The sequence below is a fragment of the Pollicipes pollicipes genome, unplaced genomic scaffold, assembly GCF_011947565.3.
Source record: "Pollicipes pollicipes isolate AB1234 unplaced genomic scaffold, Ppol_2.1 Scaffold_7231;HRSCAF=8579_pilon_pilon_pilon, whole genome shotgun sequence".
NCBI classification, from domain to species: Eukaryota; Metazoa; Arthropoda; class Thecostraca; order Pollicipedomorpha; family Pollicipedidae; genus Pollicipes; species Pollicipes pollicipes.
The window spans coordinates 11,434,489-11,448,620 of NW_023597034.1; the positions used below are offsets into that span (position 1 = coordinate 11,434,489).

General features: G+C 45.9%; 1 protein-coding gene across 1 annotated transcript; it reads left to right on the forward strand.

The window, feature by feature from the left end:
- Positions 1-3,402: 3,402 nt before the first annotated feature.
- Positions 3,403-13,796, forward strand: LOC119110326 (uncharacterized; the record flags this gene model as incomplete). The annotated part of the gene is given in 7 exon segments (XM_037234100.1): positions 3,403-3,574; positions 3,906-4,352; positions 6,316-6,428; positions 6,906-7,034; positions 11,564-11,654; positions 13,170-13,374; positions 13,744-13,796. Coding segments are annotated over 7 exon segments (1,108 nt in total), but the record flags the coding sequence as incomplete, so codon positions are not given.
- Positions 13,797-14,132: the final 336 nt, after the last annotated feature.

Here is a 14,132-nt window from a genome sequence, read left to right on the forward strand (position 1 = left end):
CGCGCAGGGCAGCGAAAACGGCCAACTCTTCCGGTACTTTAGTTGTGTCCATCGAATGTATGAACTTGACAGGGCTGTCGTTTCCGTTGTGTCGCGTGAGAGTAGTGCCGACACAGCTCATTGGGCGCGGGGCTTTCCGTCCCCTCGCCGGGCAGGTAAACCACAGCTAATTACTGCCGTCAGCGGTACTCTTGGGGAGATTACCGCGGCCGCGCAAAGGCGCAAGGGTATGGCCTAACTTGTGGAAAAATCGCAGCACGGCTCGGAGCTTGGAGCAAGCAATTTCAAGTCGAAGGGAGCTTCAGTGCATTTTACGCCGAGTCTGGTACCAGCAGGTTAAGATTGCAGCATGACTGTGGGACCGACGCTTACTGTAATGTACATTTTGGGACATGTGGTGTGCACCTGAGAGCCGAAGACAACCTTCCCCTATGGCCGTGGTATGTATATGGAGAACAAGCAAGTGTCTCGCAACATGTTAAAGGAATGTGATGGTTTCAACTTTCAGGTAAACGGATTAAAGCACATCACTGTGAACACAGTTCGACTCGGAGTCATACGATCAGACAGTCAGCATTGTTCTACTGTGCTTGTTCCCCGTTTGTGAAGGCGCAAACATGGGGCATTAGAATGATGACTGGAGGGCACAAGAATCACCTGCTAATACAGTCATGCGACTTGCGGTTTCTATGGTGCCTTCCTTTAAGCTCCAAGTATGACATAAACACTCAGTCATCACGTTGTATACAATCACGAGATTGCGGCCGGATTCCGGGCTCAACGATCCATGTCACGCCAGCAATCCCTCACCATCGCACGGTGACTCGCAATCGCTTGATCTTATTACCGTGTCACACTTTGTCACAACTCAGCATCATAATTTGCATCGTTCTTTTAAACTAATGCGGCGTCACCATACTAAATTACGCGTGGGCACTTGGAACGAAAGGCACCATGGGAGGACTATGGGTCTGTCTCACGATCATGGGCTAAAATTATAAGCGTAGTATGAAATATGTCTATTATGCATTTACGAATACCAACCATCCTCGGGCACCAGAGCAAGTTTCCACCAGGTTACAGCCATCATTTCGTACATATGGTACATAATGTTTCGGTACATAATGGTTCATAAATGTTCCGTATATTTCGTACATAACGTACACCCCAACGGCGGTTGATATCTACCGTAAGGTGTGGTTCAACCGAACTTTTGATGTGATCATGTACAGAGCCATGCGTTATCCACGTTATCCACGTAATCAGTGTCCAGGGGTTTATTTTTTCCCGTATGTGGAGAAGCGTATACGAATACAGTTTCTCTGGCGAAAAGCGTCGTTTTGCGACGGCCTTGGTCTAAAATACGGAGCAGTGGCCAAAAGTGGCAGGGCAAAATCTCATTTACAGCGCTAGACAAATGTCTATCATTGACGCACCCTGCTTGGAAAGGTTAAAGGTTGCAGGGAAAGTATTAACAAATATCCAGGAATTCAGAAATAGGTAAAATATATTGTGACATGCATAGAAGCATGTAACCTGAGGTGGCTGCGTCCTCACTCTAATGAAAGTTGAATGCCAACGCATCGTGATGAAAGAGAAAAAGGTGATTCACGTATCCTGCACTTGCCAACTGATTTGTTCAGGCGTCATGGATTCTGATTTCGAAATATATTTTGCGTGCCTACTTTTGACTAGTTCAGATTCTTGCCTGATCGCTGATGCCCATGACTTAATCACAATCACGCGAAAAAAACGTCCAAAAAGTGTTCAAAGCGTACAGGAAAGACGCATTACTTCGAGACTTAACGAATGTTCTAGAACTGGGCTCAGCTTCGCCTGAGGCATGACTTTCTATGCTGCTATATATGATGTGAGTTGACCTACTGTATGGTATGACCTATTATGCTTACTATGCATGCTTCTACCCACAAAGCGTGTAGGTGAGTAAAAGGCCGATAATGCTGATCCCGCCATAATTGTCGTAAAATTTCTGTAATAACTGCGCGTATCCCTCAAGTAACACTACGAGGCATGCACATTGTTGGATTATGTGGCGTTGTATTTTGCAAGAATATCAGGTGAGAATCTCATGCACCCGTCCAACGCAAGTGGTAGCGTCCAACGCAAGTGGTAGTGGTAGCGTCAAACGCAAGTGGTAGCGTCAAACTCCAATTGACCCTAAGCGGACTGAACGACTGCGATTTATTTTCATGTTTGCAACTAACACACGCTCGGGTAGGTAGTTCATTTGACCCCGAAGATTTTTCCAGAATAACCCCTCGAATCTAAACCTGATTTCCATACCTGAGCCTGAAGATGATGTGAACTAGACTGGAAAGTTAAGAAAAAGTGTGAAGCGGACGTCAATCATAGATTTATTGAGAAGTTAAGTAGCCGCTGGATATGTGCCCCGGCTGGGTCCCGTGTCCGGCAGAGTTGGGAACTGAGGGATGAGCTGCGATGTCTATTTGCCCTCCCGTCATTACCGTACAGGTGCAGTCGCTCCAGACGAGCAGGTGTGCGCCGCACAACTGGTTGGCAACATCCAAGTTTCCTTGCAATTCATCTATGGAGATTACCGGAACGGCAACGTAACCGCTGTGGAGTTGCGGTACAAATGAATTTGACAGTATGGGTGCCTTTGCGTGCTCTGAATCAATGTCAGTTAGTTATTTCCCTTGTTTGAAATAAAGGACAAGAGTATTAAATACACGACATTGTTCTCTTTCACCTAATAGCTAACGAGTTTGTGATGCGATATATCTGAAGGATTTCGTTGGTCTTCAGAGTCTCTAAGAATATTATGAGGTAGTCGCCATATCAGAAGTGGCTGATATTGTACTGAAGTTCTGCCACCGTAGTTCATTCGGATTCGCGCCTTTGCAGTTGCTTGAGAATGATTACGTTCCAGTTGTTCTAGATCACCGGGTTACACCCAACAAAGGTCAGCAGTATCAATATTCTCTTAAGCTGCATACTTCTGAGGTATGTTTGCTGTCTGGGGTCACAGATTATTGCTAGATGCTTATCACGATCACCGACTAATTCCGTAGGTATGTCGTTAGACAGCGGTGTCCGCCGTCGAAAAATGGGACCCCAATAATTGGGCGTATGTTGATATCAGTAGTTAGTGGCATGCCAGAATTGCTTTTCAAATAGCATAGCGAAATGCGCTCGCTGTCGCTGAAGACCTTGATGATTCTGGCTTTAAAGAAAGGCCTAGAACTACTTCGCTCTCAGCGACCTTGATGACCCTGGTAGCTCCTGCCATCTACTGTCGAAATCTGAAACGAGGGTTTCCTCCGGCCGCAGGCTGCTGGAGAGTGAATAGCGCGAGATCGTTGTTCACTGTTTTGCACAGCGTTTATGCAGCGTGCATAGATATATTACCGAAATCAAACACTATATACTTATAAAGTATTGACGCCCTCACACTTGTACGAGTCATTGAAAGAAATCGTCGATCGCTTAAACTGATGTGACATATTGTTTGAGAAGCAAACGATGTCCAAATTGGTACTTAAGTTTGCTATGATTCTTTTAGTTCGGCGTATAATTGCCGACGACCGCGCGTGTGAGTATAGCAGTGTGAGGTTTTGAGACCACTATTGACACAATATGCCGCATACTTACCCGCTTATCCTGCGCCATTGTATGAGAATAAACGTTTGAGTGATGTGCGTGCACCGCTTAGCTGTGACTGGATGGCACAGGTGAGTTGAAGCAGAATATTGTGCGGGTCCCACAAACTAGTGCAAACATGCCTTCTTACTAGGACATATAATGAGTCTAGCCGTGCAGCACTTTAGAGAGTAGAGAAAAGTGTCCGAACCTATTTCCGACTAGCCACTTGATCTACCACCTCCGTACATGGACTGTATCTTCTTTTTGTTCTCCCCAACCAGCGATTCTTCTGGGAGTTGATTCCGACACGACAGGTCAAAAATCCACGGACGAAAAACGGCAGTCGGACGAAATCAGCGTCATCAGCGAAGACTCGCCGCACCGGCTGGTGGTGGTGGGCGGCGACGACGCGAGCGATGACCACCGTCTCATCACCGTCGACTCGGACGGCGCCGGGCCGGCCGGCGGGGTGCTGCTGGGACGCTCCCGGCTGGTGTCGGTCGAGCGGGCGGCGCCGGAGCCGGTCGTGTCGCTCCTGGAGCCGCTCATGCTGCCGCCCGTGCTGGATGTGTACCCGGAGGTGCCTGACCGCGTGGGTGACACGCCACTCCAGGTGGAGACGGTCGTCGAGGCCGCACCGCCCAACGACGAGCAACAGCTGGATGTGCCATGGGTCTGGGACGATAAAGTCTGCTCGGCGCTGCTGAACCGGCCGGCGCCGGCCACAGGTACGGATCAACCGACGCGTTCACAGTGGGCCCGACAAGCCGTACGCTAACGCAGCGCGGCATGCTCAAATGAAAGCAGTCACTCATGTGTTCAATTTCAGGTAAGCGAAACCAAAACGGACTTTTGGGAGCCAGTAATTCTCTGAAATCCTGCCGGAGCATAATATTTTAACCACCACCGACGAGCAGATGAAATTATGACCACCGCACCAACGACCGCAAGACCGGTCACCGCAGCTGGAATGGAGCTGCGGTGACCGGTGGATGTGCCAGGCATGTTAGTCCTCGCCAGAAGACCGAGGTCTCATCAGCTGTTTTAAATGATCCCAGCCTTGAGCAATCTCTAACCAAAGGATCTGAGATCATGTTGTTCGAGCAAATATTGTTTACCTTTAAATGCATACAAAATGCGAGTAGCTCTAGAAATTTTCAGTAAAACACGCAAAAATGCATTGCATCAGCTGAAAATATGGGGCTAATGCACTCTGCGGGTCTAAAGTGGCCTCTTTTTTTGGAGGTCACGTCAGTCGCATTTTATATTCAAGACAAAGGTGACATTATGGAATGGGTTGGACCCGACAACGATTTTAAAACGGTGCTCGGTTTTAAGTTGCTTCATTATATCAGATAACATCTTGTTGTAATTGATCATCGCGCATTTAGCGAGTCAGGTCATTTAAAATTGTACTTTGGCCAAATATGCGAAGTAAAGAAGTCGTAGGCGCATGGTTTTGCGCCCTTTTGGCTCAATATGAATAATAAAAGGTTGCCTCCACCGGTGTGCAATACCATTCGATGTAGTCTTGCGAAGGGTGGCTGATGCCAGTTTACCACTGGCAGAGATTTCACACCCAAGTTTTGAAGCAGCACTGAAGCTATGAGCTACTCAGCCAGCAATAGTGTGCAAGGCAAGCAGCCCTCCAGACTAAAGCATATTGTGCGCACCATTTGCATTTGAAACAAATGGATGTTTTGTCATTAGTGTTGTGATTGGTGGTACTCCATCACCTTTTGCTAGCAGTGTTCGTTAAAGCTGAGCTCGGCCTGGAACGGCCGCGGCTTCTCGCAGGACCACCATCGGCTCTCCTGTAATGGAGTGTTGTGTTCGTTAAAGCTGAGCTCGGCCTGGAACGGCCGCGGCTTCGCGCAGGACCACCATCGGCTCTCCTCTAATGGAGTGTTGCACAGTGAGCAATCACTAGTTTAACTCTCAAGGCCAAGTTCATGCGCACCTGCACCCCTCGTGCCCTTGACGTGTCAGTCATAGAATATTGCGTATAATTTGCCGATGCAGAGTCAGCCATTAGAATTCTCATAACGCTCAAATCTGCCAATTATCTACTGCGAGTCTCATTGCCATGCATGCACCAACCCGCACTGGACGTCGCAATTACTCCGAAGGGAGCACATGCATGACTTCACAGCGGTTGGTCCGCCACTCTGCAAAGACAAAAAATACCCGAGCATCCTCACGCGACGGTGTGGTCTGCAGCATCCGCGACCAGCACGAAAACGGCCAGGGGTCCCCTGACATTACCCCTCCCCATCCTACTCTCCTCATCCCCCCTCCCCCCCCCCCCATTTCAGCTTGCAGGTGTGGCCAGCCCCAAACCGCAGACCAGCAGCCGTCCGCCGACATCTGCAGGGGATCTGACGGGGTCTTCTGGACTGATAATGACGGCTTGTCCTGGCCACCGGAGGGGGGGGGGAGTCCTGACTAATGACGGTGTCCTGGCCACGGGGGAGTGTCGTGACCACTGAGGGTGCTATGGCCACTGGCAGCGTATCCTGGTGCCCTGTTAGGGTGCCCTGTTGGGGTACCTTCTCGGGGCGTCCTGGTTCCCCTAGTGCCCTGTTGGGTTGACCTGTTGTGGTGTCCCGTTGGGGTGCCCTGTTCACTGGCCGGGTGCGCTCTCCGCTGACGTGGCGTCTCAGCTCCTGATGGCTGTGACGTCCGGTACAGGTCCGCTGACATCAGCAGAGGTCACCTTCTCGCTGCCCTTGGTCATCCGAGAGGGCAAGAAGCTGAAGCTCAAGACCCGCACCGGCGCTGTGTCCGCGCTGCACAGCGAGGAGGTCGGCCGCCTGCCACTCGGGCCGCGAAAACTTCAGCAGTGCTGGCATCGCTCAGACGCACATGTGTATATAGCCACATTTGTATAGGAGCACTATGCTTATGAGAAAAAAATGCATTGTGCCAGAATGCTGGTGATCAAACTGAATACTAACTTGTTATATGAAATGATTCCCCTAATATTTTCGTACAAAGTTATCCTTATTGATTGCCGTGCATGAATTTGTCAGTTAACAATAAATCACATGGGTATAACTCATAAGTTTGGACCATTTTTCCCTATTCTTGCCTGTTGCCATGCCTTGTTTAATCATGTACCAACATGCAAGCCAACTGGAATACTGAGCTGATAACGCACGCACATTGTATGCGCTCATTTGGCGTTGTTCAGCCGATCATTCAGATGTGTCCAGGAGTCAGACATGCGGATAAGACTCACGCCATCGTATGCAAACTGAAAGAGGTCTTTTGGTTTACAGGCGGCCGCTACATTCGAGAAGCTATTTTGGTGCATTACTGCATTGATTGCCCGCGTGCGAGAACCTGACGAGCGGTCCAAGCTCATGAAGAAACTTTATCAGGATTACCTGCTGTGGATGGAGGAGGACGTAAGACAAAACACGTGCTCATTCTTAGATAGAAAAAAACGCTGCGTCATCCATGCTCAAAATGTATTGGACGTAGATCGTACTTTGGGAATGTGTTTGTGGGACACCTAGCGAACGTGACTCTTCCCATCATTCAGTGGTTATTGTCTTTTACGTCCACAATGTGGTTTATGTTGTTCTAACGAGTTCTGCATGGGGCCGTCCATAAACTAAGTTACGCATGGAGGGGGAGGGGGTCGGTGGAGTATATCAGTAGCGTAATGAGGAGGAGGGAGGCCTTAAACAGCATAACGCTCAGGTGTATTCGCTGGGGTGTTACGCTCAGGTGTATTCGCAATTGCTATTCATGCTATGAGCTTCAGAACCCCATTAAAATCTTAAAGAGTTGGACGCTGCCGGCTTCCTGTTAATGATATGGAGCACTCCGGGAACACGCCTAGAAAGACAGGGATCGCGGCTGGAGAGAAGGGCTACTTGATTGTACATCTGTACATATTTGTTGTAACCCAAATGAGCCCTGACGTCCTTTTTTGGCATTACGGGCTTCTAGCTTGTATGCTGGCAATTACTGACTTCTAACATGCCGGTAGGTACTGATTAAACGACATCAGCAAGCCCCCACACCGGATACCACCTGTAACCATCATGTCATGGCGTGACACGAGTTTGGACATTATAAGCAATGTTTGCCTGATAACGTTGCTTAGCCAGCACCTTCTGGTGCAATGAAGATCGATAGCTATAAATAAAACAAGACGCTTGCATTCGTTATATATATATATATATATATATATATATATATATATATATGTATATCCATATACATATATGTACATAAGTGCATCCTGCGCGCGTGTGTGTGAACCGTTTCATACACATTTCCTGCCATAACTAAATGAGTTCTGCCTACAAAATGGACGAGAAGGTATTGCGAATTTCAGTGCTCATAAGTCTCACATGGATAAACGGGAATGTGCTCAGATGAAAATTTTTTAAACACCGCAAAACTAGGGACCTCTTCATAAAAAACAATTCAAGCAAGACAGAGATGGTGAAAAGGTGCAATAAAGTATGCAAATTTCCTTGCTCCAACGAAGATTATAGGCTTTGTTACGCACGCTACATCGGTGTAACAACATTTTTGTTCCGACGCCTCATAATGCCCGTCACGGAATCAAGAGACTACTTGCAACCGGACCACAGTACTCGTCTCACGCACCAAATGCTCACACAAAACATGGAAATTTTGGTGTCTGCAAGCGATGCAAGAAAACCCAACATTCTGGAAGCTTTATTAATTCGTGACCACTCACCGGTGCTAAACAGTCATCAAACTTTTAAACTATATCTCTGGAGCAGCATCGCCAATAAATGATAAAAACAAGAAATATTGCTCTGATAGAACTCTGCGGACATTGGGCCATTAGCATGCACAATTTTTTTGTTATGTCGATTATGTAAGTCACAAAGTTTGATGTTAATGATGCCTTCTGGACGGCTAACGGATATCTATTTCTGCCAGAGCAAAACGGCGGTGAGTGCTATCCATGGCCCCATAACAACAGGTTGGGCGGCAGGATAATACCAGTATATACTAGATTTCAGGTTGGCACCGGCACAGCGATCCTCTGTGCTGCTTTTTATCCATCACTTTTGTAATTTTGCCACCTAAATGAAATTGGTAAGCACATAATATCTGACTACGAATTGTAATCTGTCATAGAAAATATGCAGATAAGCATCCTCGACAGCCTAAAACTTTGTCTAAATCTGGCAATGTTACAATTATGGTGTTCCGGCGGCATAACAAAACTGTACGGTTCTGCTGGCAGCATGCAGGGCAGTACAGGCATTATCCGCCGTTCAATGCTCGGCAATCCCGGCTAAACACTTTCGTAAGAGTAACTACAATGACACTATCCGGATGTTTATGCAATCATCTTCCCTGAATTGCGTCCTGAAATAGCCTACAAATAAACAAAACCTCTCATTTTTGGACCCTGCACCGGTGTTACATTCAAATTTGTCATGGAAGGTCCATCTGTGTGCCCATCCACCTGTATCTGTTGATAGACATTGTAATCAGAACATGTGTGTGCAGTTCCATGCCAATAATAAAATTTGAAACATAGCACGGTGAAACATAACATGAGCTTTCAGCATCAAGCCATGCACTTGTTGCCTTCAGGTTGTCACGCACCATGTTTTGATGTTTAAAATACAATCATTGGCATGCAATCAATTGTAATGTTTCCTACTCCTTATGACAATGATAATAATGTTGACGTATAATTTTGCATCCGTGGTAAGTGGTCAAGGATGCCAAATGAGTTGGGGCCTTCAATTCATACTCACCTCAACTCACTCCACTCAGCCCTAGCGAACTGAGTAGTATGGAAATGATTAACACACCCCTCAAAAGACGCCGACGAACAGGCTTGTTTCTTCCCAGATTTGGCTCACTTTGTTCTCAAAGTCAGGCTGCAGGCCAAATATTTTGGGGGACTGGAGCCCCTGAAAAGGAAACTGCACTCCTGCCAAATGCCAGTCAGTGTTAGGCATGTCCTTATAGTAACTGATGTTAAGTGTGACCCAGCACACGCACGATGAAGGTGCTCTTGTTTCTAGTACTGGTCCAATTACAGAAATATGTCTAACGCATACCATTTGGGGCACAGGCGAAGGTTGGCACAGGTTCTGCTTCACATAGGCAATCCTTTATGCTGTGGGAGAATGACAAGCTGCAACTATTAGTACTGACAGATAGTGCATTATACATAGATAAATTACCCTGTCCCTCAATCCTGTTTGGTTCTGTGCAGTCATTTGGCATTGCGTACCCGCTAGAACTGTAATTTCATTCTCATTTTTATATCTTGAAAAATGATATCCTGCCCCGCACACTCAAATCTCAAGTCTGTCTCATCTTACCAGCAGATATCGAAGAAATTACACAAAATGCTCCAGTTCGACACTTTAAGTTTTGCCTCTAGATGTGCAACTAACCATGTTTGACACATCAAACCAACTTTGTAAAGCCTCACTGTTCCAGGATCATCTACATCACAAGTGACCGACAAATATGCAATATATTCAGGTCCAATTTTCATTAACTCTTTGCTTTTGAAGGTCAGGGGCATGGGAGGGGGAGGCGTTGAGAAGTTTACAGCTTAGGGCTGGTCTTCAGCCTCCCTGAAAATGTTATGTTGTCCCTATCGACATTGACTGGACATAAATATTTATTGGACTTTATTGAACTTTATTGGAGAATCCATGTTATCCCCCTTCGCAATGCAAGCCTGTACCGCGACCATTTCTTCCTAGAATGATTTGCAGAAGCCTGGCTGCCGTTTTTACCTGCATTTAGGTCTGCACGGGTGTAACGTCAATACCATGCATTTGGGACCATAACTGCACCGGCCCCAAACTTGCATACAACTTAAGGTTCGGTGTGGCTACGACGATGCTGAGAAGGAGCAGGTCAAAAAATGGCATATACACTCTTACCTTTTGAGGGAACGTTTCAGCTGCGAGCTCATGCATGTGCTCAAAAGCGATTCATGCATCGTATCTGCCTTTCCGGCCCTTCTGCTCAGGAACACCCCTAGTGCCTCTTTTAACACGTGCCCGGGTGGGGAGTCAAATTGACTCCCCAAAGGTTTTTTTCCGGAATGGCTTCCGAACGACGCGGCTTAGCGGCGTCAAACATTGCATAGCTGTAGACAGTTGAATGGCGGATCGTTGGCGAAGAACTTCAAACATTGACTTAAATGAGATCACGTACAGGTCAACACACCTTGTGAATTTGATGTCTCTAGCACGGTATGGGGATACGGGTTGGTGTTGGAATATTTGACACGCCACAGCTGTTTTAACCCCGGGTATGGCTAGGAGTTATACTGGCAAACGTCTTGGGACTTTTTTATGGGAGAGAACGACTTAGGAGTATTCGAAAACGGTTATTAAAAAACACGCATTGCAACGCAATTCAACACGTAACTGCTCTGGAGCAATACCATGGTAACGTCACCATGGGAATGCCAGGTCTAGACCCGACTAGGTTCCGACCCCTCCCCCCCCCCCCCCCTGGTGCCATCCCATAAGAAGTTCCTTGTTGGTACGCTCGTGTTCTATGCTCTGATTTCCAAGGCATCAGTTGCCGAGATGATATGTCGGCAGCTGAGCGAAAAAGAAGAAAGCTAGCTATTGCTTTTAAATATAAATAGAGGATGTACCCGAAGTACCAAACAATGAATGCATCAGATAATGGCACATTCTCTTGGTGAGCTACTTTGTAATATTACACGATGTGAAGAACAGTTTTGGAAAGGTCGAGAAACTCAGCCGGAAGTTATTTAAAGCACAAAGTACAATTCTTTTTTAATGGTCTTGACATATACATGCATATATATATATATATATATATATATATATATATTCGCATACATATTTGCCTGAACATACACCTACGCAGACACATATTTGTGCCTGTCGTTGTTCTGGGCGCGAACATGTCGTATTCCTTACAGGTCATTCCGGTATTCAACAGAACAGATCTGAAACGGGCGTACAAGTGGATCAAGAAAAAGGATGAGTCCCAATGGGTGGTTCCTGAAAAAAGTAAGATGTAGCGTGAAATAGACGCTAATAAATTCATGAGTAGCGTCACGGCAGCCTCACAGTCATAATGCGTATTTCTTCTTGCTGGATAGCAATATGGTGAATTCGGCCAAGACCGTATGAATTTAGTGAATGTATCCGGGATGCATAAAAATTTCATAGTCGGGCACTTTGCTGATGGTTTTCCCACGTGCAAGAAATATAGCCTCAAGGTTATTTTGCTTTTTTACGCTATTTCTAGAGGAGTTCATATTCCGCTTTCCTTAAGTTCTGCATGTGAAGATATTGAGGTGAGCATCAGATATTATGAAACAAGCCCTCTAGCAAATACTGGTTTGCTTTTAAGGATGAGTGACTGCTCCACACAACAAGTTTTCACCATTTAGTAGCCATTTTCCTCCATACGTTATCATTTTATTATGCCATGCAACGTATTTATGACGTCAGAGTTGCTACGAGGCTAGACGTGTCAGAAGTGCTATTGTTGCAGAATTTGCAGAAATTTTAATCGCAGAATTGCAGGGCCGATTCACTTGAAGTCCTTTAACTTGCTGAGAGATGGCGGTATTTGTTGGTGTGTTTGCTCACCCCGAATATTGTTATGTGCGCCTGCCCTTTGCCGTGGCGTTCTTGTACGTTTATTAACTTTCCAGTCGTATTTCTGTCATAACTAAAATCAGTATCCAAAATCCTGTCTTATGTAGCTCAAAACATGATTCGTGTTCGAAACTTACCTTCAACGCAATAAATCGGTTGAAGGCCAACTGATGTCTGTCAATGCCACGAATCATGCTGACATACACCAGACAAAAATCATTCGACGATTATATTTTTGTTCACCTTGAGCCCTATCTGGTCATTAAGGTAGCGGCATTCTCATGACGTTTCTATTGCGTCATTCTTGCCTGGTGACCTTGGAGTAATCTGCGCAAAGTAGTCTGCATAAGTTCATGGCTCAGAAACCAGAGACTCTGAAGTCTTAAAAAGGGCAGGGTTATGAACTGCACAGAATGACTTCACAAATCGCCATCTCAATTCAAAACCTAGTACGAATTTCGAACGCTCCAATCAAGGAAAACGAATGCACTCGCTTGCAGCTGCATTTGTACTCCAATTTTGATGCGCCGGAGGAGGAACCAACACGATTTTCAGTGTTTCTTACTGCAGTTATGAAACGACTCGAAATAGCGTCGTGCAGCATGGGTATTCTTTTTGATTGAAAAAGCGCATTCTAGGCAAGGACTTGGCCATATCCCTGCCTTCCAAACTTTTAGACGTTTTTTTTAGCCCGGCTGTTAACAAATGCAGGTCTGTACATTGTGAAATGTTTTATATCGCTGCAGCATTAAACATGTTTGGTGCTGTTGGTCTTCTTTACTCATATTTGCTCCTCCTTGAACACATAAATGTTAATGTCTTTAAACTGCAAGAACAAAAGTAAACCAGAGTGTAGTAAACACAACTCGAAGTGGTCACAACTTTCAATGTAATTCTGCTTTGGTTAACTTCCGATAGAAATATACGATTCAGCAACGAAGCACTCACAGAGAGGAACGAGAGACGACCACGCCAGCGACAGTGCTGGAGACAAGACTGCTCTCATCATCGCCATTCTCATCTTCATTGTCATCATACTTATTCTCCTGTACTGCTGTCTCGTTAAAAAGAAAAAGCTCTTCAATTTCTCGTGCTTTTGTGTCTGCGAAAGATGTAAGAAAAGGTGAGCTCTTTATTTATGGCCGCGTCACTCCCATGCTCTGTTTCTGCAGTGTCCTTCAGATTGTGTCATGCTGGTCAGCTTACAGTGACGTTTAGGTCGTCCAAAACCTTGAGTGTTTGAGGTTTTCGGCATACTATACGTTCTTATTTCGTCGCGTTGATTTCCCATCACATGATTGTGCAAGCTGGGCACAGCAATAAACAAAAGTTGAGAATCTATGGTGCGCATAGGACGTACCAGTTGAATTCAATGGAGTTTTGCTAAGCAACAAATGTGTGGTGACACGTTTGTCGTTCCCGAAATCTCTCGAGAAAACAGGATTGTATTATGGCTGTCACTGTTAACAACAACTGACCTTCACGCTTTCAGGCAGGGAGGTAGATACTGTGAAGAGGAGCGAAAACCACTAAAGGTCCAAAAAGGTGAGACACACGTTGATTTACTTGTAAATGCCACTCAGTGAACACTGAGTGATCACTGAGACGTGATGTGACACTCATGTGATGAGATGTGACATCCAAATGATGTGACATGTGAAGTGACATACTTGGATGTTTCATGTTAAGTTATTTGCAAGTACCACTCAGTAACCACTGAGTGGTACTTATTGGTACGAAAACTAGTTGGTTCTTTGTAGTGCGTGGCAACCAGGGATGTAGCTCCGCAGAATAGGCTGGTTGAGGAGGAGATAAGCAAAAAAAATGATCGCACACTTAAAATACAGAAAAGAGAGGTTCTCCCGAATTTGACCCATTTCT